This window comes from Peromyscus californicus, unplaced genomic scaffold, assembly GCF_007827085.1.
Source record: "Peromyscus californicus insignis strain IS unplaced genomic scaffold, ASM782708v3 Scaffold_7__1_contigs__length_154581171, whole genome shotgun sequence".
NCBI classification, from domain to species: Eukaryota; Metazoa; Chordata; class Mammalia; order Rodentia; family Cricetidae; genus Peromyscus; species Peromyscus californicus.
In genome coordinates this window covers 97,017,986-97,043,008 of record NW_026294595.1, presented here as the reverse complement: position 1 = coordinate 97,043,008, position 25,023 = coordinate 97,017,986, and the positions used below count along the sequence as shown (strand labels likewise).

Sequence of the window (25,023 nt, the reverse complement as noted above, 5' to 3'; positions counted from 1 at the left end):
ACTTGACCGACAGACACATTCAACCGTGGCTGGCCGGCTATCCCCCATGGAACCTAAACATAACCAGCCCCACTCAGGCTTCAAGAGAAAAATGTCTTTTTAAAAAATAATAATTTATTTGTACTTTATGTACATTGACGTTTTACCTGCATGTATGTCTGTGTGAGGGAGTTGCATCCCCTGCAACAGAAATTACCGACTGTTGAAACTGCCATGTGGGTCCTGGGAATTGAACCCAGGTCCTCTGGAAGAGCAGCCAGTGTGCTTAACCACTGAGCCATCTCTCCAGGCCCCAAAATAGAACATTCTTATTGTTTGAAATTCTGACCAACCTGGACAGTGGGCTACGTTGGTCCTGTCACTCATCCTTCCGTGGCTGCTTTACTGGGTTGGATACTGGGGTCCAGACATTCTATATGCTGGGGTCAACATATAGACCAGAGCAGCGTGAGCTCAGTACCAGGGGAAAATAAACACTGCCTGCCAACTTACCGCCGTGCTTCCCAGGCCAACCGAAAGTGGAATGGGGACTCTTTGGGGTAACAGAGTAGACCAGTGAGGAGGAAGGGTGGAGAAAGGCAATACAAAGTACACGTGGGTGAGAATGTCATGAACACCAGTTTAGTACACTATAAAATGCAAGTAAAAACAAAATAATTTTAAATAGTCTTGGAAGTTGTCCAGAGCAATCTTCTGATCATGGAAACTGAGTCACAGGATGTCCTGGTCAGGCTCTGCCATTTCTTGGGCATTTCGGTGACAGGCACCTAGATGTCACCCTGAGTGAGGAACGGCCCAGTGAAGGTGCTCCTTGCACACTGCTAGCAAGGAAAGTAGTAACAAATTGTGCACTACCATTACTTCTGGGGTTCAAGCACGGGAAGGTCACACACCAAAGGGGTTTTCATTCTTAATTGCGTCCATAAAAACAGAAGCATGCAGACAAATCTATGGCCCCAGATTACTTACAATCACAAAGGAAAGTTAGGAATACAATACAGAAACCGAACAACACTGAGTGGACAGAATGAACGTCACCAACAATGAGGAGAGCACTGTGCCTCCGGCGGGGACACCGAGGACATCCAGCGGTGACTCTGAGAACATCCAGCGGTGACACAAAGCCTAGACCCGAGAAGTGCTGGCAGACACAGACCTAGGGGCTGACTGTCTACAAAACACTGGTCTACGTGTTTCAAAGCTGAAGACTGAGAACCGTTTCCAAGTAAAGACAGGAACACATGACCACTAACCTCACTGGAATCCCAGACTAGACCATCTGACAGAAAAGGATGAACATAGGACATCACTGGGACAAAGAGAGAAGAAACTCACTGAATACATCCAAATACTCTGTCGATGCTAAACTTCCTGAGTTTGGTGAGTGAACTGTAGTATAAGACAATTTTATTTGTAAGACACACCCACTAACACTAGCTATAATGGAGCATCAGGCACACGGAGCCACGAGTCAGATGATGTCTGAGTGCCAGGCATGTATGACAGTGAACTCCCACGACTGTCGCACCTCGTGGTGCGGTCACTGTCTTGCTTGGATAACCACACTACTACTCTATGACGTTCAGGACAAAACTGCCTAATGACACACTTCTTTTTTTTTTTTTTTTTTTTTTTTTTTTGGTTTTTCGAGACAGGGTTTCTCTGTGTAGCTTTGCGCCTTTTCCTGGAACTCACTCTGTAGCCCCGGCTGGCCTCGAACTCACAGAGATCCGCCTGGCTCTGCCTCCCGAGTGCTGGGATTAAAGGCGTGCGCCACCACCGCCCGGCTATGACACACTTCTTAGTGTCATCCCCGAGCTGAGTGACGCATGACTGTATTCTAGTCTCAAACTGTTCAGAAAACAGTGTGTGGAGGAAGAGAGAAAACAACTGACAGAATGCTAAACTGGAGAATCTGGGCTGAGAATGCGGAAGTTCTCTGTTCTATTCCCGCAACTCTTCTGTAAGCATGACATCACTCCACAGTCACAGAAAGCGATCACCCAAAAATAATTATCCTAACAAAATCTCACACACACACACACACACACACACACACACACACACACACACACACTTTTGTTTGTTTGTTTGTTTTTTTGGTTTTTTCGAGACAGGGTTTCTCTGTGTAGTTTTGCGCCTTTCCTGGAACTCGTTCTGTAGCCCAGGCTGGCCTCGAACTCACAGAGATCCGCCTGGCTCTGCCTCCCAAGTGACACACACACTTTTTATTATAGCGTTTTAATATACCTTCTAGAAGCAAAATGGTCTTTACCAGGCCAAGTTTCTCGGCCTCTCTCTGTCTCTCTCAGTCTCTGTCTCTCTCAGTCCTATGAAAAGTGTAAAGTTGCAAACCACAACCAAGTGAAAACCAAATAAAATAAAAATTTAATTATCTTCCAAGTTAGAAAGGCCTTTCTTAAACAGGTTTTCATACAGAGTCAAGCCTTTCCGACTTAAGGATGGCTTCACGGTCCTGAGTGATTCTCCGAAGTGCTCCTGATTCACGGTGGTTGCTTCCAGTCCGTTCTCCTGCAGAGCAAACAAGGCAGCCTGAAGACAGAGACAAGCAAGAGAGAACAGTTACTTTGTTCATTTTAAAACTAACAGTAACATCAACACTGCAATCCAGTTGTAAATCTTTGGTCTCACATCAAAGGAGTTCAATGCCATCAAAGACACTAAGCTAAAAGTTAAGGTGACTAAAAATCCACCCTAGACCACAGCTTCTTGTACATTAAAAATCTAGCTTTAAGCCGGGCGTTGGTGGCGCACGCCTTTAATCCCAGCACTCGGGAGGCAGAGCCAGGCGGATCTCTGTGAGTTCGAGGCCAGCCTGGTCTCCAAAGCGAGTTCCAGGAAAGGCGCAAAGCTACACAGAGAAACCCTGTTTCGAAAAACCAAAAAAAAAAAAAAAATGGGCAAAGTGCAGAATAACATACACTCCTGTGTATAATTTGAGAGGAATCGTGACCTGGAGGTAAGCAAGTTTACACGGCAATGCTCCTAAAAGAAAAGATGACATGCTTCATGGCCCAGCAACTCTCCTTGTAGCCATGCACACGTATGGAAGACGCAGCTCCACCCTCCCACCACAGACAAGCTTCGTGGCAGAGTGTAGAGACTGAAACCTCAAAAGCTGCGGGTGTCTCCAGTGTAGGAGTGGGCAGAGTGTGACCTTTGGGCAAGGCAGCAGGGGACAGAGGGTAGGAAGGGTCCAAGGAAGATTCTGGAATACCTAAAATCTCTTCCCGACACAAGTGGCAGTAATAAAAGTATGGCCACTTGACAGTGGTTCAACATTATATCCTTAAGATCTATGTGTTCTTCTGAAATTGATATTTAATGAAGTTTACAGAAAAAGAAAAGCCCAAAATAACCCCTTCTGCCTGGAAATAAAAGAGTACAAACTCACTTCTTTGCACAGGTTTCTGAGATCAGCTCCGGAGAAAAAACGCGTTTCTGCTGCTAGCTTTTCTAGTGAAACGTCAGGCCCTATTGGCATGTTGGTCGTACAGACTTTTAAAATAGACAGCCTGCCCTGAAACAAACCCAAACCAAAATATTTACAATCCTTAACATTTACGTTCCACACTGATACAGTAAACATTTGAAGTTCAAATTGTTTAATCATATTACAAAGTGTGTGTGTGTGTGTGTGTGTGTGTGTGTGTGTGTGTGTGTGTGTATGTGTGTGTGTGTGTGTGATATGTGGTGTGTGGTGTCTATGTGTAGTGTGTGTATTTGTGTGTGTGGTATATATGTGTGGTGTGTGTGTATATGTGTGGTATGTGTGGTGTGTGTGTGTGTGTGTGTGTGTGTGTGTGTGTGTGTGTGTGATATGTGGTGTGTGGCGTCTATGTGTAGTGTGTGTATTTGTGTGCGTGGTATATGTGTATGGTGTGTGTATCTGTGCGTGTGGTATGTGTGGTATGTGTGTATATGTGTGGTATGTGTGTGGTGTGTGTGTGTGTGTGTGTTCATATTCAATTAAAAATCACTCTTGCTTCTGAAAGAGACTGAGTCATTAATGGTCCACACAGCAATGGTAAAATAAGTATTTTCTTAATTACTGTTTAAAGTAGCCAATCATAACCATTTCTCCTTATGAGACAAGATGACTCTCTTTTGGGAACAGTGCTACCACAACAGTCTTAGAAACAGACACATGAATTATCAAATACATTTAGAAGCATCAGACATTTACTTAAAAAAAAATCTCTTTAACTTGATAAAAGCCCAAGGAAGAAAAACTGAGTTCCTGGAGCCCTTCACCAACTGCCAGGTGGTTGCTCGGGGAGTTCCTGACGAGACACACTGCAACCCCTGCAGACCCAGACACTGCCAAAGCCCCTTCGGCCCCTCCTCCAGGCCAGGGCTCAGTAACATGCAGTGCCCTCGGGAACCACTTCCAGGAGCGTTTCCCTGAAGGCAGGGCCAGGGAACCAACATGGACAGACAAAGACGTGACTTCACGAAGAGCCACCAAGCAAAGAACTGGAGACCAGCACTGAACAGTGAAGCAGAGCACAAAGTCTGGAGTTCAGGCCAGACATGCTCCCAGGCAGACATGGATGCACTGCTCAGCGCAGAGGAAACATCAGTGGTTACCTCTCGATCAGGAGGGGGCACATAGATCATCTTATCCAGTCTTCCAGGTCGTAACAAGGCATCATCTAAAACGTCAGGCCTATTTGTTGCCACAACAATCATGACATTCCGATGAAGCATTTCTTGGTATTCTGAGGGAAAACATACAATACAAAGTAATGTCAACAAACCGTTATTAAAATCCTTTCTAGTAAGTCACATATGGCAATGTGCTGTGTCTGAACAGGGATAACCTCTCCTTGGAGCCAGGATGCTTACTCGCCATCCCAGCCACCTTCTTGGTATCAAGCCACCCCACAAACAACTCACTAATCAAAGAGCTACCTGTGTGTCTGAAAGGAGTGGCTAGTCCTGACAGGCGTTTCTCCGTGTGAGAACTGATGAAAAAAGCCATGGAAGAACACTGGCTGGTGCCCAGATCCACTCAGGCGCCCGTGAATGACAATATAAAGAGACTGCTTACAAGGCGGAATGCATGACTAATGGGGACCCAGAGTTCTGGAAGGTATAGCTTTCAATATCCCCAATGGAAATTTACTTTCCATTTTTCTTTCTAGAGGCAGAAATAATCAACCTGAGTTGCAGTTATGAAAACCTGGAGGAGAAGCAACATGTGCTTCTGTTGGAAGCGGGGTCTCTTATACCCCAGGCTGTTGCAAAACTCTTTACCCAACAAAAAGGACCTTAAACTTCTGCTCCCTTGCTCACACCTCCCAAGCACTGGGTTTACCAGCATGTACGGCACATCCGACTTTGTGTGGTACTGGGATAGCACACAGGGTTTGCTCAGGCCAGGCAGTCACTCTGCCTCTGAATTACATACAAGCCCAAGCCCAAGAGAAGAAACAGTTAAAGGTAAGACACGGCAAGACCTAAAATCAAAAACATTCACTGAGTTGAATAATCCAAGTGATTCTCCAGTGTTTACCCTTCAAAGCAGCAGTTTCCCAGCATGCTAATGGGCTGCTGTACAAGGAATCCTTGCATCATAAGATCGGGTTATCATGGGTCCCTTCTAATTATAGTGTTTTATTTCTACAGAGTAGTTAAAATGCCCCTTCTACGGAATAATTTAAAAAATGGGGCCCAAACAGGAATATGACTATAATAAAAGAAATCAGAAATCGCCTTCTCGGGACAACAAGAAACCACTGTATCTGAGGAAGAGGCTCACAGAGACAGAGGACTCCAAAAGCCATCTTTACTTGCTTTCAATTACTGAAGTTACTCAAGTACTAGTTGGTTTTGTAACTGAAGAAGGGTAAGTCCTTCTTCAGGATATACACATGAGAATTCAAATCTAAGATAATTATAAAACTTTTCACTTTTTCTGTCCAAATCACAATTTTTATCAGCCCTATAAAAGTCCCAAGAATTCGAGTGAAATCATATAAACCCCTCCGTAAGACGAATTCAGCCTAGGAAATGCAGCCGTGCGGGAAGGCTACTTAATTCTGGCCCGGAACTATGGTGCATTCTGGCTAAGGAACGGCGCTTCATGTTTCCAGCTCCTGGTATTTACCCTGGTGGTCTGATTTACTCCCTCTTCTCTCTACCATCCTAACTCCCACACCATCGAGCTCATTCAGCAGAACTGAAAGAACTCGCTCCCGAGCATCACATCCCAAGGTGCCGACTGAGCGAGACCCCAAGACTGAGTCAATTTCATCCAAAAACACAAGCGCTGGAGTATTGGCTCTTGCTTGTCGAAATACCTTAGTGAGGGAAAAAAAACATAATGTCACACGCCATTCCGGTGACTATTTTCATTTTGTTATTTGCAATCATTAAAACAGAAAAATGAAGATTCTAAGTGCTTAAGAATTGGGGAATTAGTAAATAAAACAAGGGCCAATGAGAGCGGTTAAAAAGTTGTCTTCTTAAAAGACATTTAACTGGAATTTCAGAAGTGATAATGTTGTTTTAAGTCAGGATTTCATTATGTAGCCCAGGCTGCCCTGGAACTCATAGAAATCTGCCTGTCCCTGTCTCCTGAGTATTGAATTAAAGGAATATGTCACCACACCCACCTGATGACAAATGTTTAACTTTAAAAACCAAGATAAAAGGGCTGGAGAGATGGCTAAGGGGTTAAGAGTGCTTACTGCTCTTACAGAGGCCCTGAGTACAGAGGCCCTGCTAGTACCCACACTGGGTGACTCATAATCCCCTGCAACTCCGGCTCTAGCGGATCCGGCCTCCTCTTCTGGTCTATGTGAGTACCTGCACACAAGTGCACATACCACACATGGACACACACATATGTAATAACTTAATTAAAAATAAATTTTAAAAGGATAAAATTGCAGAACGATAAAACCTTACCTCAACCTTATTCAAAATCAGAGAGATAGTAGTGATAGGCGGGAGGATTACAGGGAGGAGGGCTCTTATCTAAACTCAAGCATGGATAACTTTTACAACTAGGGAAAAACAATACTTAAAAATAAACAAACCTGAGACAAGACTTTTTCTGAATCTCCAACATAAGGTGAAAAGAGGTCGGCTCCGCTCACTGACACGAAAGAGCAGTGGCAGCTTGTGGCCAGGGCCCTCACCAGAGTGGTTTTAGCACACCCAGGGGGACCGTAGAGGAGAAGGCCCTTTGGCTGCTTCAGACCCATCCTAGCAAATTCCTGAGGGAACTTCAGAGGCCACTCGACACACTGTCAACAGGCAGGGAGACAGAGAAATGTTAGTGTAGCAGGCACACGCCAAATCCCTTCCCGCATCCGGCACTTCCCTGAGCCCGATGAGCCGAAACAGCTTCCCATCCCCACCAGCCCAGGAACCCGGGTCCCTACTACATGGCTCATCTGCACCCAACGGCTTTCACTTGGGATACCATGCGACGCCTGAGTGTTCTCCCAATAGTTCTCTGTGCTATTCTTTTTAAACTTTTAATTATCTTTTAATTTGTGTGCTTGGGTGTTTTGCCTGCATGTATGTCTGTGCATCATGTGCATGCCTGGTCTCTGAAGAGGTCAGAAGAAGTCACTGCATCCCCTAGAACTGGAGTTAAGGATGGTTGTGAGTCACCATATGGGTGTTGGGAATTGAATCTGATCTCTGCAAGAGCAACAAGTACTCTTAACGGCTGAGCCATCTCTCTATCCCCATCTCTATCTCTCAAGCCTTAACTCAAATGACCTGCTTGGAGAAGTCTTCCCCAAGAACCCTGGGTAGAGTAGAGTCCCCTTCTCCCAGCCACAGCCTGTACTGCCTTCCACCTTACTTAGAACATTATACTTCATTACTATTCTCTTTCCAGGTGGGATTGGTCACTCTGTTCTTGCTACAAAATCAGCAGAGTTCACACCTAAATCCTCAATAGCCAGAGTAACACTTGCCTCAAGCAGGCACTCAGTAAATGTTACTGAAGAGTGAAGAAGTCCGACACACCTCAAAGGTAACGACTTTACAATCATTTTACAGACTCGGAAACACGATACAAGTTAGACATAAACCTTAACTACTAGCAAGTGTCCAACTTACTGCCAGAGGGGCGGCAGAACTGACAGTGGGGCCTCGAGAAAGAAAGAAGAGTGGAAAGTGAGAGCTTTGATCCAAGGGCAACAACCAGGCCGAAACAGGCCTCCAAGGAGAAGGGCTACTACAAAGAGAGACGCCTGAAACCATCCACTCGCCTGTCCCAGCAGCGAGCAGACCAATGGAGGAAAGTGGCGTTAGACCACAATGGGCCCTGCAAGTTCCAATTAGCAATGTGGAAATATGTGGAGCGCACTGGAAGGAAAGGAAACTGAGGCAGGGAACTCAGACAGGCCAGAGATCTCTGGCAATGACTCATGCCACAAAAATTGTGAGGCATGAAGATGGTAAGGCAGACTGACTGTCACTGAAACATAAGGAACTGCGTTTCAGAGTGCTGTCACCATTCTTCCCACAGGGAACTGCTGGTTGACTGCATTCACCCAGACAGGGAACCTTAGATGTGGAGGGGGCGTTGATTAGCTGTACTCTACTTTTTGGTTTGCTTTTTGGTTTTTTTTCGAGACAGGGTCTCACTATGTAGCTCTGGCTATCCTGGAACTCACTATGTAGACCAGGCTGGCCTCAAACTCCTAAATCCAACTGCCTCTGCCTCCCAAGTCCTGGGATTAAAGGCAAATGCCCTACACCTGGCATTAACTGGACCCTGGACATGACATGTTGACAGCCCTGTGGTTATCTAGCAGACTGACAGCTAAGCAGTCCTAATGACCTCAAGAAAAGTCTACTCAAGACTTTTCAAGGGATAGCTAAGAACAGTTTTGGACACTGTGACCATCACCTTGGACTGCAGAAAGGGTGTCTGGGCTGGAGAGATGCTCAGTGGTTAGGAGCACATGTTGCTCTTGCAAAGGCCCTAGGTTTGGTTCTCAGAACCTACATGGTGGCTCACAACCATCCATAACTCCAAGCCCAGGGCATCTGACACCCTCGTCTGACTGCCATAGGCAGAAGGCATGTATGGACGTGATGCCCATATATACATGCAGCCAAAATACTAATATGCATAAAATGAAAATAATTTTAAAGAAAGATGTCCACGAGTCTCTCAGAGCACCAACATTTCAGGGAAGGGAGAAGAGAGCCCAGAAAGGTAGGAAAGTGCCACAGCCAGGCTAACAGAACATAACAAAGGAGTGTGGCTGATGTCTGTCAGACTTTACTATTGTGACCATGAAATGAGACAAGCCCATAGGAAAGGCTCCCCACAGCTCCAAACTCCAGCACACAGGAGAAAAAGCATAGTATTTGCATATAACCTACATCCATTTGCTGTAAATTATCTCTATCACTTATAATACACAAATAATGTAAATACCATGTATATAGTCAGCATATTGTATTATTTAGGGAAAAATAACAAGAAAAAAATGATCTGTTCAGTGCATACAGTATTTTGGACAGCTGGTTGAATCCATAGCTGCAGAACTATGGAAACACAGGCCAAATGTTCTCATTTACCTGCTCTCAAACTACAGCGGCAAATGAATGGCTGACAGCCTGCATGTCTCAAAACTTAAAGCATTTACTATCCAGCTCGTCACAGGAATTCTGTTGACCTGTGTTCTAGATTATAATGAACTCTTTAAGGCAAAAATTTTAAAAGAGCGTTAAGACGGGGAAACATGAAAACTAGTTTTGATGTCTCTAGAAGTCTAGTTAAATAAAGACTAGACCACATGAGCAGGAATTTGGGTAAGATGCCAAGAGCAGTTTGATCACAGCATTTTCATTTTAGACACAGAATGCTACTCTGGGAATCAGCTGGGATAAGCTAATAAGTAACCATTACCTGCTTTAACTTCAGCTTTACATGCTCAAGTCCTCCTATCTGCTCCCAGCCAACAGGCTTGATGTCCATCAGTCCAACAGAACTCCGAAACGATGAGGGCTGAATCTTTTTCAAGGCTTCAAGAAAGTCTGTTTCATCAATCTTAGGACTGTCTTGGTTCTGAAGAAAAATATCCCCAAAAGAAAAAAAATCAAGCCAAAAATTAGGTAGGCCCTTTCTATAGTATACACACATAAGGAACTAAAAAAAAAAAAAATCTCTTTTGAACATATAAATCAAATTATCACTACTCTCAAGTTCAAGCATCTTAGAAAATCACCTCCTCAAAGAGGACACACTGAGCTCACAAGGTCAAGGGTTAAACTGGGACAGCTACAGCTGTTAACCGACTGTCCTCTTAAGAAGCCAGAGTCACTCCTGCTCCTCCAGCTACAGGAAGCTGTTTTCTCCGAGGACTCGAACAAATACTTAAGTTTGCAAGGAAGTGACAGGAAGAAATGATACTCAACACTGTGTTAACTTTCTTCAATTCAGAGTGAAGTAGAAGAAATAACAATTAGAAAGTCATCGGTTTTTGCAACGTTCTAGAAAAGCTATTCTGAGTAAGAACACCTATAAGAGGACACCTTCACATTTCAAAGCGTCTCTTCACACAATAGCTCCACAGAGGAAACAGATATCGCCTGGTTCAGTCCATAACACCAATGAGCAGCTGAGGGGTATGTGCCTCCACGTGGTAAAGACACAGTCTTGACTATGTACTGTTCCCAGCAGGGATGTATACCTGGAATCTAACCATTCTACAAAATAACTAACCTGAATCACTCATGTCAAAGTCACAAAGCTCAGATTAATAAAATATTCTCAAGTGACCCCTATAAAATATAAAATATGCACATACACAAATGTGCACACATGCATACACGTGCGCACGCACACACACACATAAACACATACACACACACACACACACACACACACACACGATGGATAAGAGAGTGATAATGCTAACTTAACAAAATGTTAAAAGTTATGAATTTGGATAAAGGATCTGGTTAAAGTTCTCTGTAACTATTTTGCAACTTTCCAATAAAATTAAAATGATTTCAAAAATAAAAAGTTAAAAAAAAAACTTGAAATGACTTTTAAAAAAACAAAGCAGAGCCGGGCGGTGGTGGCGCACGCCTTTAATCCCAGCACTCGGGAGGCAGAGCCAGGCGGATCTCTGTGAGTTCGAGGCCAGCCTGGTCTCCAAAGCGAGTTCCAGGAAAGGCGCAAAGCTACACAGAGAAACCCTGTCTCGAAAAACCAAAAAAAAAAAAAAAAAAAAGCAGATTTATCATGTTTCCCGGTGTTTTACTGTCCATATCTTTTCTCTTGGGTTGCTGGTCCTGTCCTGTCTTTAAACGTTCTTTCCATAGGAAGGAAATGGGCTGAAAGTTCTTTCTCTGGTCTTAAGTTTGCTTGTTTGTCCGACTCCAAATGTTCAAATTAGCAAGTCCTCACTGGCTCCTTTTGTTATACTCAGAGGCCATCTTCCTGCTAACACTGGGTATTATTTTACGATTTTCTTTTTTTTTTTTTTTTTTGGTTTTTTTCGAGACAGGGTTTCTCTGTGTAGCTTTGCGCCTTTTCCTGGAACTCACTTGGTAGCCCAGGCTGGCCTCGAACTCACAGAGATCCGCCTGGCTCTGCCTCCCGAGTGCTGGGATTAAAGGCGTGCGCCACCACCGCCCGGCATTTTACAATTTTCTTGATCCACTTCAGCAAAGCACAATTTTGGCTAGTTAAAAGCTCCTTACATTCCTTTCCATTTTACCTATATTGCTGTTAAATAATTTGCCTTCATATCAAATTCTAAGTGTTGGGTTGTCTACAAGCTCTCATTTTCAACTATTTTATCCCATTTATATAAGACCATGAAAGTGGATACTTATGGTAGACCTATTCTGAACAGTATTATTTAAAAATGTCAGCATCTGTCACCTCTAGGGTGATGTCTTAGGCAAAGTTCACTTTCTTTACACTTTGCTACCCTGTTGAGTTTCAGTCATGTCTGATGGGGACACATTCTGACAAACTTTCATCAGCTGACTTTGTCACAGTTGTGCATTTGTTCTTCTGTGGATGAAAAGACTTATGGGATACATAACCATTGTGTTCTCTTTTGTTTCTTTGCTTTACTGGCTGGCAGTTTTAGATCCTGGGCACCGAATACTAGTTAATTTTTAGATAATATCAAGTAGCATTTGAAAATCTCACTTCAAGACCACTGTACACTCACCATTTCATTTGACGTTCTTCGCCCTTGCAGGCATACAAATCCCCTTTTCCTCTGTATTTATTAAACTATGCTCCTAGTTCCTCAACTGGACTATTTCAGAAAAACTAACAGATTCCTCGTCTGCCCTGGTACAGACCAAGCCCCTCGCCTGCCTAGTGGGAGAAAAAAAGACAAGCCAGTACCTTACCAGATGTCTCTGTCCCTACTTCCTTCCACTTCCCTGGCTTGTTTCTGAACTCAGCCATCACCTGTGGTGACTAGACTTCATAGGGAGGCCCCTCCTCAGGTAGCAGTGAGCTGGCTGGTCCACCCAAGCCAGAGATGCTTAAGACCAAGCCTGGAACTTCAAAGCAAAGGGAATCCTAAATGTGCCTCCCTGCCCCTCTTTGGAACTCTCATCTTTCCCTACAAAGGACATACAGTCTCACAGCTTTACACAGGGTCTCATTAAAGCTCTAAGCAGTCTGGTACCAAAGCCATTAAGATGAGGACTTAGCAGATTGAACTTCCTCTCACCTTCAGTGCTAGGATAAAAATAACGGAAAAGTTAGGAAAGATATAAATTATTTAGCTGAAAATAATTTAGGATGCTATAAATGAAGTTGAAATGTCCCGGAATCCTCAACTGCTGAAATTATTATTTGCTGAAGAGGTTTAGGGACTCGGGTTATCAGATACTAAATGACTTGATTTTTAAATTAATAGTATTGAAAAATATTACATTTAAGATAATCCTAAATATTTTTAAAGTAATTAAGAATTCAAAATTTGAAAATCAGTGACAATCTTGAAGAAAATACAATTCCAAGTACTCAGTGTCTCTTGGATTAGGAAACTCTATTTTTCCCATAGATATTTATCAATAATAAAGAAAAAGAAAAAAACCGGTATCTCAGCAAGGGAGAAATCTTATAGATACCATCTTAATCTAGAAATCAAAGTTAACTTTGAAGTTAATCATCAATAACTAAAATTCTTGCTGTGGTATCATGCCTGTGGGTTATTTCTTAATGTTTCAAAAAAACAGACACATATGTAAACCCAAACACGCAAAGAAAGAAATGATAAAGTAAATACAGTAGAATGTTACTGCTGGATTATCTGGGTGGAAGCTAGACACAATCTGTTAGTTCCATTTTTCCACCTTTCTGTGTAAGTCTAAGGTTGCTGCTTAAAAATTTTAAATTTGGGCCAGGTGGCGGTGGCACACACCTTTAATCCCAGCACTTGGGAGGCAGAGCCAGGAAGATCTCTGTGAGTTCGAGGCCAGCCTGGTCTACAGAGCGAGATCCAGGACAGGCACCAAAACTACACAGAGAAACCGTGTCTGGGGAAAAAGAACTTGAAATTGAAATCTGTCAGATTCTTCTGAAGGACACCATCTTTCCTAGCTGCTCCAGGCTCTAGCTCTAGGGAGTTACTGTGACAAGTGAAGAAAATTCACTGAAGAGACTTCCTGGAAGACTCAGCCATTTCCTCATCTTCAATCATATATTTATATGTGACATTGAGATATAAATATATATATATATGTACATGAGATAAATGTGTATACATGATATATGTTCACACACACACACACACACACACAAACAGCTGTGGAGACTGCCAACTATGCCAAGGAATGTACTGTACTTACCACTTCTTTTAACCTCCAAATTAATTTGTCATATTAATAGGAAGAATAACATAGCTGGTCGTAAGTCAACACTTCTTACCTTCTCATGCTTAAGAAGGGCACACAGGGCAGCCTCCCTACAGAGTGCCGTCAAGTCAGCACCGACATAGCCAACTGTCATTTCTGCCAGGAGACTGAAATCAATGTGACTGGAGATGGGCATCTTCGAAGTAATCACTTGCAGAATTGTCTCTCTTTGTTTAAGCGTGGGAGTCCCAATGACAACCTACAGGCAAAGCAAAAAACAGAAAATTTAAAGTATACAACGTAAAACCTTTCTTTAAAAGCATCCTCACAAATACGTACAGTAATTCAGCAAGTCATTCTGGAACTTACGTCATGAACTTTTTTTTTTTTTTTTTTTTTTTTTTTTTTTGGTTTTTCAAAACAGGGTTTCTCTGTGTAGCTTTGCGCCTTTCCTGGAGCTCGCTCTGTAGACCAGGCTGGCCTCAAACTCACAAAGATCCGCCGGGCTCTGCCTCCAGAGTGCTGGGATTAAAGGCATACACCACCACCACCACCACCCCGACTCGTCATGAACTTTTAAGCACACCTTAGATTCTGAATATAAAAATATACTAATTGCCCAATGGAGCAAGAGAGGCTGGGAACTTAAACAATGAAAATTATAAATTCCACAGAAGAAATCTTTGTTGTTTTTTTGAAAACACACCAAGTTCTGGCAGATGGGGGTCAAACAATAGGCCAGATAATCCAGGTGCTTGCTCTTTGGAAGAAGAGCCTCTAATACAAGGTATTAGGTACAAGGAAGAAACCCACTCAAGTCCTCAAAAGAGTTAAGAAGTATGCAATTGCTATCTATCTGCAAAGTCCTACCACAAAATTCACATATTTCTTAATTACTAATTAAAAAAAAATCACTTGAGGACCAAAAGCTCATAAAACAAGGCTGCTCTGAACATTCAACTTTCTTGACAACCCAGGAAGTCAACTGTAGAACAGGAAGCTGGTATCTTGACCAGGAATGAACACATTTAGTGGCTAAAGCCTGCTTTTATTTGCCTTTCCTGCCTCCTCTTACTGTGACTAAGTTCTCATTCCAACACTATTTCAGTTTAATATGCTTGCAACAGGCTTAGTTACCTTAAGAATTAACATTATTATTATTATTCACCTTCATGACCCGCACAGCAAAGTTCATGACCATCCTGCTTCCCAGAATGATTTGACTCTAGAATAATCAGGTTCTGGCTCACAAGTCACAAGAGATCTACAAATCCTGCCTGACCCAGCTGTCGAACAAGGTGAGCTTCCAGAGACCAGGGGCTCTCACCAGAGCGGGCTATTTACCTCTCGGTCAAACCTCCCGGGTCTGCGCAGCGCTGGGTCTAGCTCGTCTGGCCGGTTAGTGGCTCCCACCACCACAAACTCCCGATCCCCGTGGATGCCGTCCAGCAGCGCCAGCACCTGGGCCACCACGCGGCTCTCGGGGGCTCGCCGCGGGCCGCCTCTCCGGGGACACAGGGCATCCACCTCGTCCAGGAAGAGGAGGCTGGGCCCGCGGCTGGCCAGCTCCCGAGCGCGCTGGAAGACGCGCCGCACGTTCTCCTCGGTCTCCCCGGGCCGGGCGCCCTGCAAGGTCGGGGCGCTCACCGCCAGCAGCTCGGCGCCCGCCTCGCGCGCCACGGCACGCACCAGCTGGGTCTTGCCCACTCCCGGGGGTCCCGCCAGGAGCACCCCGCGAGGCACCGCCAGCCCAAGCGCGGCGAGGGCGAGCGGGTAGCGCAGCGGCAGGCGGAGCAGCTCCCGCAGGGAGTCGGCCGTCTCCGACAGGCCCCCAAGGGCCACCTCCCCGGGAGGCTCGACCTGCGGCGGCGGCGGCGGCGGCGGCTTGTCGCTGAGCGTGATGCGGGTGTGCGGTGTCACCAACCCGGCGGGCTCCGGGTCCGGTGTCCCGCCCACCACGTGCAGCGCTGCCACGGGGCCGGGGACGCCCGGAGGGGTGGCCACCACGTGCCCCCGCGACACCGGCCGGTGGCGCAGCAGCTCGTGCGCTACCTCCAGCACCGCAGCGGGGCTCGGGGCTCCCGCCTGCGGTCGCAGCGCCGGCCACACCTCGAGGCGCCGCAGCGGCGGACAGGGCACCGGCTGCAAGCTGTCCAGACTGATCCTGCCCGCTGCTGCCGCGGCCCCGGGGCTCGCGCACTGCGGGTCCAGCTGCACAAAGCCGTCCGCCCCGTCGCGCCGGGGCCAGGCCGTGCAGAGGCAGCAGCCGCCGGCGGGCAACGAGATCCTCAGCGGCGAGCCCAGGCGGGCGCCCAGGCTGCGGAGGGCCGCCGGCCCCAGGCGGCAGCGCTGGGTACCCCGGTCCCGGGGATCCACCGGCAGCAGCTTCAAAGTCTGTCCATCAGGGAAGGGCCCGGAGTCCGGAGCCATGACCGGCAGAACCACGCCAAGGAGAGCCCGGCAGCAATTCTCCCCGGCTGCCGGATGCAGGCGGCGCGCATGCGCCATGAAACAAAACAAAACCAAGCTTCTGATTGACGGTCGAAAGGGCTTATGGGAAAGTGAGGAGGCTGGGTCTCCATGAACTTGACAGAACTCGCGTTGTCTGTCTGTCCAGCAGCCTTACGGAGACCAATCTAAACTGGCATCTGACAGACGCAAGGCCGCTCCACAAGGGCATAAGCTTGTATTTTGGCTGCCACATCAGTGTCAGGTCTCTGCTTTCTGACTCTTCAATAAGACTTTGCATTTTGTGAAGTGAAAAGACGTCGGGGGTGGAGGGCGGGGAAGACAGGCTGCTGAGGTGTAAATAAAACACCTGCCAACTTAATCATGGTGCCCACAACTGACGAAACCTCTTTTATTCTCGTTCCAAAAAGCTCGGAGCCTCTAGACACGGGCAAGAAGACCTAATAAGACATAGCCATCTGCAGTATATGAAGGGGTGCATGTGAAAGTTAGCGTACTTGCGGATAGCTGTGGTATAGAACTGACCAGGACATGAAAGTTTAATGAGGATGATCTTGAGAGGTTTTCTCTGCATATTTTGAGCACGGTCGCGTGAAAGGTACAGCCAGTGATCATAACGGATGCCAACAGAGGGAAGTACACATGAGGAGACTATTGGAGCTAGCTTAACCTTGCAGAGTTCTGCACTGATTTAACAGAGGTAGAGGCTATGCTGGTAGGGATAGGAAGCAGAGGAGAGTACATACTGTTTTGTGTGGCATGGAGAAGCTGGTCCCATTCGGGGTCAAACTATAAAGTCCTCTGACCTTAGCCAGGAAATACCCAACTTCCCCGCTAAAACAGCCACTCCTCTCCTTGTGCCCCAGATATCCACAAGGGATTCTGTTCCTCAGCTTTCCACTCTTGTTCACGCATTCTCCATAGAGCTACAGATGCCTTTCCCTGCCAGCCAGGAAATCCAGCCTGCTCCTTTCAGTCAGACCATTTTTTCAAGGTATTGGTTCAAACATTTGTATGTCCGAATTTATCATACCTACAATGACAAAGTCTTGTCGAAAACCTTTCTAAGCCGGGTGTGGTGGCTCACACCTGTATCCCAACATTTGGGAGCCTACATAAGGATTATCACAATTTCCAGGCCAACCTGAGCTACCCAGTAAGGTCTAGGCCAGCCTGACCTACAGAATGGGAAGATGTCGCCAAAAAGGAAAAGAAAACCTTGAAAAGAAAAAGCATTATAATAGTTCTGTGGTCCCAAATCTGGCGATTCTGTGAGCACCATCTAAAGCACCGAACTCATGTACCACTAGAGGGCGTCCAGAACCAGCAACTGAAGCCTCAGGCCCTTGGAGGACCCGGCATTCTCAGCTGAGCCTGCCGCTAGGTTTTCCCCATGGTTCACACCCAGATGTATGAAACCGACCATAGTCTCTATGTATTGTCTTACTACATTGCCAGGCTACTGTAACAAAACACTACGAGCTATGCAGGTTATAGTAGGCAATAACAAATTACTTTTTTGCAATATTTTAAAATTAAACTGTGTGTGTGTCTGTACACAGGGGCCCATGGAGCCCAGGGGCATTGGATCTCTTGGAGGGATTGTTACAGACGTCTGTATGCCACTCCATATGGGTGTTGGGAATTGAATTCAGGTCCTCTGCCAAAGAGGCAGGATGTACTCTTAACCCTGAGCCATCTCTCCAGCCCCACCCCACCTTTTTGTGGGTTTTTTTTTGTTTGTTTTTTTTTTTTTTTTTTTTTTTTTTTTTTTTTGGTTTTTCGAGACAGGGTTTCTCTGTGTAGCTTTGCCCCTCTCCTGGATCTCGCTCTGTAGACCAGGCTGGCCTCGAACTCACAGAGATCCGCCTGCCTCTGCCTCCCGAGTGCTGGGATTAAAGGCGTGCGCCGGTTGTTTTTTTTTTTTTTGTTTTTTTTTGTTTTTTTTTTTTTTTTTGAGACAGGGTTTCTCTGTGTAGTTTTGGTGCCTGTTCTGGATCTCGCTCTGTAGATCAGGCTGGCCTCGAACCCACAGAGATCCGCCTGGCTCTGCCTCCCGAATGCTAGGATTACAGGCATGCGCCACTGACGACAGGCTTCTCCTCCAGCCCCTTTAAAGACTGACCTTCCTTTTCTTTCTTTCTTTCTTTCTCTCTCTCTCTCTCTCTCTCTCTCTCTCTCTCTCTCTCTCCCTCCCTTTCTTCCTTCCTTCCTTCCTTCCTTCCTTTATTTATTTTTGTTTTTCAAAACAGGGTTTCTCTGTGTAGCTTTGGAGCCTGTCCTAAAACTTGCTCTGTAGAGCAGGCTGGCTTTGAACTCACAGAGATCTGCCTGCCTCTGCCTCTCCAAGTGCTTGGATTAAAGACATGTGTCAGTACTGCCTAGCTTAAAGATTAATTTATCTCATGTGTATGAGTGCTCTGCCTTCATGTATGTAAGTGCATGACTTGCATTCAGTTATTTACTTCTTACAGTTTTAGAAGCTCAGAAGACAAAGATCTAGGTGCTAACTGAATCAGGACAAGTGAGGACCTACTTTCTAGGTTACATACCTTCTCACTCTTTCCTCAGATAGTGGAAGGAAGCATCTAACTCTTTGTTGTTGTTTGTTTTGTTTTGGGTTTTTTGTTTTGTTTTTTGTTTTTTTTGGGGGGGTTGTTTGTTTTTTTGAGACTGGCTGTCCTGGAACTCTGTCTGTAGACCAGGCTGGTATCCAACTTGCTGATTCACCTGCCTCTGCCTCCCGAATGCTGGGATTTAAGGCGTGCGCCACCACCGCCTGGCTGTTTCTAACTCTCTTGGGTCTCTTTTATAATGATACCCTCACAAATATTCTTTGTTGTCACATCTGGGAGAAAAGAATCTCAACTGAGGAATTGCCTCAATCAGATTGGCCTATGGGCATGTCCGTGGGGCATTTTCTTGATTGCTGATTGGTAGAGGAGGGCCTTTTCCACTATGGGCAGTGCCATCCCTCGGCAGGTAGGCTTGGATTGTATGAGAGAGGCAGCTGAGGAAGCCAATAAAGAGCATTCCTCTATGAGCTCTGCTTCAGTTCCTGCCTCTGGGGTCCTGACTCCAGCTCCTGTCGTGGCTTCCCTTGATGATAGACTATAACCTATAAGTCCAACAAGCTCTTTCATCTCCAAGCTGGATATGGCCAGTGTTTTTATCACAGCAAAAAGCAAAGCAGGACATAAAATGGTGCCAGAGAATGGGGTGTTGCTGTGACAGGCCCGACCATGTGGCTTTTATGCCTTGGAATGTTTTGTGTGAAGAAACTACAGCGTGTTGGAGCTTTGAGCTGGAAAAGCCATTAAGTGCTCAGAGTTTAATGAGCTCTTGTGGAAACTTGGAAGGCAATGAATACTGAGAGCAATGCAAACAATGGAAGCCTGGCTTGTGACGCTTCAGAAGGAAAACAAGACATTTCCTCCCCAAGTGCTGGAAATATGTAAGTATACCACCACACGTGACCCATGTGGCGCGGGGGATGGAACCTAGATCTTGTCCGTGCACACTAGGCACACACTCTACTTGAGCTGCATCTCTGCCTCTGACCTAAACTCTTCAAGGACAGAAAATGGGGGTTTCTCTTCCATAGCCCACCACAGACCCCCCAAACATGTTAGTGCTAAAAAACAAAACAACAAAACCATGAAGTGAACAAACGAGTAAGCAAGTGGGGGCTAGGCTGAGCTGGTAAGTGGGAATTTCATGGAAGAACTCACTGCCGTCTGGTTTGTCCTTCTTCTGTCCCAGCAAGTGTGCTAGGAAGTGAGAGAGAATGACATCTAGAGTGCACTAGTGGCTGAGAGGGCAGGGTAGCAGTATCCGCTCCCCGCGTAAACCTTTCACTCCACCCCCCTCATTTAAAAACTCGGCACACATCTAACCTCTTCCAGGGAGGTTTCCCTCACATCTGTACTTCAAAGTTCTCTTCCCTTACCCTGAGGTCCTGGAGCACCATCCATACATTTATGCATCTCGCTGCATTCTGTTTACATCATTAGCCACTTATGAAAATGGACTTTCAAGTGTCTTTCCATTGTTGAGTCGCTCTTTTTAATAGCTTGTAATGATCTGCTCCCTGTTCCAACACTGAGTAAAATGCCGGGTGTTCAGTAATTAAATCTCTTCGTTTCTTCAATTACTAATGAATTCACTTAGATTTGTTTAAACTTAGGAGAATGAGTTTGATGATTTTTAGAATATCTGTTTTGGATGCCATACCTCGGCATATTAAAGCTGAGAATTTCAGCCCATCATGTGACTCCTGTATTTTTTGAATGCTCAGACTTGCCTAGTGGTTGCCAATATTGTATACAGTCTGATCCTACAGGCTGAGCAGAAACAAAGCAAGCCTAGAGGTGGGGAGGTGACAGTCTGAAAAGTGTTTATAGTGTTTCATGGGTCTCTGTCCCGTTAAGGTTTTCTCTGGTGATTTTTCACATTCATTCCGAATAGGAAATGCATTCTTTAATTTCCACTTTCTAAGGTACTGGTGCCAAGCACACACACACACACACACACACACACACACACACACACAGAGAGAGAGAGAGAGAGAGAGAGAGAGAGAGAGAGAGAGAGAGAGAGAGAGAGAGAGAGAGAGAGAGAAATATTTCTTTGCTGAACTGTTATGCTTCCCTGACCAAAAGGACCTCTCTGGACAGTGTGAGCCTTGAGAGAGAGGTGAGACAAAGAAGGCTTGTGACCGTTCGCACTGATAACGGGAGGGCTTCGCTGAGAAGAAGTTGATATGCTGGCTTCCAAAGTAGCAAAACTGAGGACAAAGGGAGGAAGGTACTGGCTCTGAATCATCTGGAACTGGGCAGATAGGAGACTTTCTTCAGAACGCCCACAACGTTCCTATTATCCTCGCGGCTGAATGGCTCATTTGTCCATTGTAACGCAGGCCTCTGTTTCCCTCCCACACCCAGACTGTGCAGGAGGGGCCGTGAATGCCTCGGCATTTCCCAACATTTTATTGGCCCACTTCTTTCTGTGTTGTTATCCCAGACCTTCACATCTTTAGAATTCAAGTAAACACAGTATGTTCCAGAAACATGAACTAGTACTTGACCTGTTTCAGACCCACTGGATTGGAATCTTGGCAAATGTGCTGTATCTCAAGGAAGAATTCATCCATGTCCTCCTGTTCTCCTCCGGGTTCGGCCTGAACCACTGCTGGCACCTGACTTCAGTCTGCCTTGAAGGAATCGTTCTTGAGAATTCATTTAAGCTCTCTAGACAGAATTATTATAATCTGCAAAATTATTGTGATGATGAAGTGATATACTATAGCAGTGGCTGTAGTTATGATCACCCACCTTATGAGGACACTCCTGGATAATTTACTGAAATTTCTTTTGAAAAATTGAAGCCTTCTTGGCATGTAACATGAAGCTCTACTCAACAATGACAGCTGTGTGTGTGTGTGCAGAGTCAGGCACAGCATCTAATGCATCATATGTGTTATCTCATTGAATCCTCCCAGTGAATATGGGAGGTTGGAAATATTCTACTTCATAGATGAGGGAACTGAGGCATACATAACTTTCCTAAAATTCACAGAGCTAGTGAGTTTCTGAGCAAGGATACCAAACCAAGTGGATTGGCTGGGCCCAAAGTTCTCACTCTGAATCATCACACTATACTATACTATAACCTAAGCTGGATATACAAACAAGGTCTTCCAATTAGCAGTTTGTGACCCGAGGCAGAGCTCTGAAATTCCACACCTAACTTTAGGGTCAAACTAATACATACCTAGTAGATTCATTTATTTAACAAGTGTTTCTTGACCTCCGTTTAACATGGGCTGGACCATATCAATATCATGATAATTAAATTTGCTTAGTACACTTCTATTGGGCAACAATTGTGTCTATGTTGAAACATTCCCTCGTGGAAGGAAGAAGGGGGCTCATAAAAGTCTGGAAATAAATGAAACATAAAAGACCCAGTAAATAAAGTAAAAAAAACTTACAATCCCCTGAAACAAGAATCACGAGGCTGTGCCCCAAGGCTTTAAGAGCAATAAAGAATTACTGGGGTGAGAAGATGATGTGGTTGGCTAGGCTGCCTGTAAGTCATGCAGGGAGCTCCAAGGATGCAGCTTTCAGGAGTTGTCACCGTTGCTGAGATGGGCTTTTTGTGATGCAGTGTCCTTGAGTTAACATTGTCCTATAAGCAACCCATCACCCATATTCTTGTAAAACAAATGAACAAAACCCCCATAAGCGCAATAGTTCATTATACCAGAATTGGATAGAATCATGTCTAAGGTCTGTTAGGTGTCCTACCCTAGGGTGAATAGACGTGTGTTCACTCCTCTTCAGGACAGGTCACATGACATGACTGGTGAACAGAGATTGACAGAACCAAACATGATCTGGGGAGGAATGGTTGTGTGATTCCTCTAATGAGTGCGGGTGCATGCAGCCAAAACACATCCATGTGAGGGCAAGATGTTCATGGGGCAATCCTGATATGCCTACCTTTCCATGTGGTATGGGACAGTAAGCCTCCTTGATGTCTTGGTGGTTGCATGCTCTCAAGAACAAGTGATAAGCCATGCAGCCAATGCCAGATCATCTGAGAGCAGTGTCCTTACAAGAATTGATGGGAAAGCAAGGGCCATAGTGCTGGGTCAGAGTCTTTCACAACTGGAGAGTCAGTTCTGCAGCAGGACAGAGTACAGCCCTGTCCCCTGCTTGGGTCTGAGCCCAGTGAGGCAGTGCAAGGCTGCCCCACAAAGATGGCCAGGGTGTGAGGATCAGAAAGAAAGATATCTCATGACAACTGGAGCTTGATTATAGTTAGCTAGATGGGATACTGTATTATATATATGTTGTTCTACCCAATATTGCTTTCTGAAAAAAATTGGTCGAAGTGTCAAGATATTTTTGTTCTATATTGGACCTTGCTCTTGTTTCAAATTAGCATCACCTTAGCTGCCTGAGTACAACTAGCATGTACTTGGAATGGGTGATGAGTGAGCCTTCAGTCATCCTACCCAACCTCTCTAAGATTTCATGGAGACCCCACAATCAGTAAGACTGTTTATTGCCTTGCTGCTGTTTGCATGCTAGAGCTACATGAGTAAGTCACTGTTGCTGAAGACACTATGTTCTGACTGCAGGACATGGAGAACTCAGACTGGGACACAACTGGAAGCTTCTCTCCTGCTGGCTGACTTTCATAGTGCCAGAAGATTCCATATAAGATGCAGGGGGGAGGGGAATTGTCACCCAAAGTTCTGCTCAGCTATGAACCCCACATGTTATGGTACCAAGATGCCCAAATGTTTCTGCAGGTGCCATAGCGGTACAACTGTTCCAAGTGTCACCAACAGCTTTGGGATGGAATATAAAGCTTGTTCTAGAGGCCATAACTCATATACAGCACTATAGCCAGAGCAGGAGCCATGGCTGGAGGTCGTAGTCCTCAAAGGAAGGCCATGCCATTGTTCTGTTAAATAGATGTGATGTACCTGTTCAATTGCCTTCTGAGCATTTTTTAAAAATCATACACTATATTACTGCTGTCAGACTCAATTAACAGTGGAGAGAAACTTCTTTTTGCAATGGGTTGTGAAGTGTAGAGATCGATAATCAGTCAAGCTCTTGAAGACAGGTGACTGTCACTATGACGGTGGCCTTGCTATCTGAGGGGAAATAAACAAAGTCAACAATCAAGTGTTTCTTGGGACTCATCAGAGAAAATGCATTGGCATGGATGTTAAAAAGGAAAGCAGTTCTTACACAATAAAAGCCAGGTGAGACATGCAAAATATGCTTGGCACCACCAAGGAGCACAAAGTGCGTTCAGTGAGCATGCAGATGTATCTTGGGCAATGACATGGCAATATGTTACTTCTCTGATGACATGTAGACAAGCCCAATAACCGTAGCTCTTAGAACACACCTGGGAAACAGGGAATGCAGTACTCTTCAATGCTGGATTTTAGCATGCTCGACTTCTGTCCTATAGCCTGACCTGCCCACATTCTAAGAGAGTTAGAAGTATTCCCCAAGTTTTATAAAAGACTTTGCCTTGGGGCTAGAGAATTGACTCTGCAGTTAAGAGCATTGGTTGTTCTCCCAGAGGACCCAGGTTCAATTCCCAGCACCCACATGGCAGCTCACTACTGTCTATATTTCCAGTTCCAGAGGATCCGACACTCTCACACAGATATGCATACAGGCAAAACACCAATGCACATAAAAGAAAAAAATTTTTTTTTAAAAAAGAGAGACTTTGCCTCTCTGGGTTGCTGATAATCAAATGAGATGGTATATATGAAATTGTTTTAAAATATCACACACACAGCGGGGGAGGGGACGTTTATATGTGCTGTCCTGCCAGGTGCTGTGATACACATCAATAATCTAAGCACTCAGGAGGCTGATATAAGAGAATTATGAGTTCAAAACCAGCCGGACCTACATGGTAAGTTTTGTCTTAAAAAGAAAAAAAGGGGTCATAGTGCACAGGAAATGAGCTCTCAATGTAGGAACCAGATACGGAAAGTATTTTTCTTCCCCATTTCTGAACCTGCTGTCAGCATCTTTTTGTTTCTTGATGTCGCTTCCTGTCCTGCCTACTTCCCCTTCTCCTCATTTCAGGTCAATAGGACAATAATAACAGCATGTAAACTGTAGCGAGTGGTATTGTAAGAGTTCCACTGTGTTAGCTCATTTGATT

General features: G+C 45.2%; 1 protein-coding gene across 1 annotated transcript; it reads right to left on the bottom strand.

Annotated features, from left to right (window-relative positions):
- Positions 1 to 2,365: 2,365 nt before the first annotated feature.
- Positions 2,366 to 16,382, bottom strand: Spata5l1 (spermatogenesis associated 5 like 1). Its single transcript, XM_052725248.1, has 8 exons — positions 15,187 to 16,382; positions 13,916 to 14,101; positions 9,914 to 10,072; positions 7,068 to 7,277; positions 6,134 to 6,326; positions 4,612 to 4,742; positions 3,416 to 3,541; positions 2,366 to 2,553 (listed from the first exon to the last, which is right to left on the bottom strand). Exons 1-8 carry the CDS (start codon positions 16,348 to 16,350, stop codon positions 2,389 to 2,391), a joined length of 2,334 nt encoding a protein of 777 aa, XP_052581208.1. The 5' UTR covers positions 16,351 to 16,382; the 3' UTR covers positions 2,366 to 2,388.
- Between the last annotated feature and the right edge of the window lie 8,641 nt (positions 16,383 to 25,023).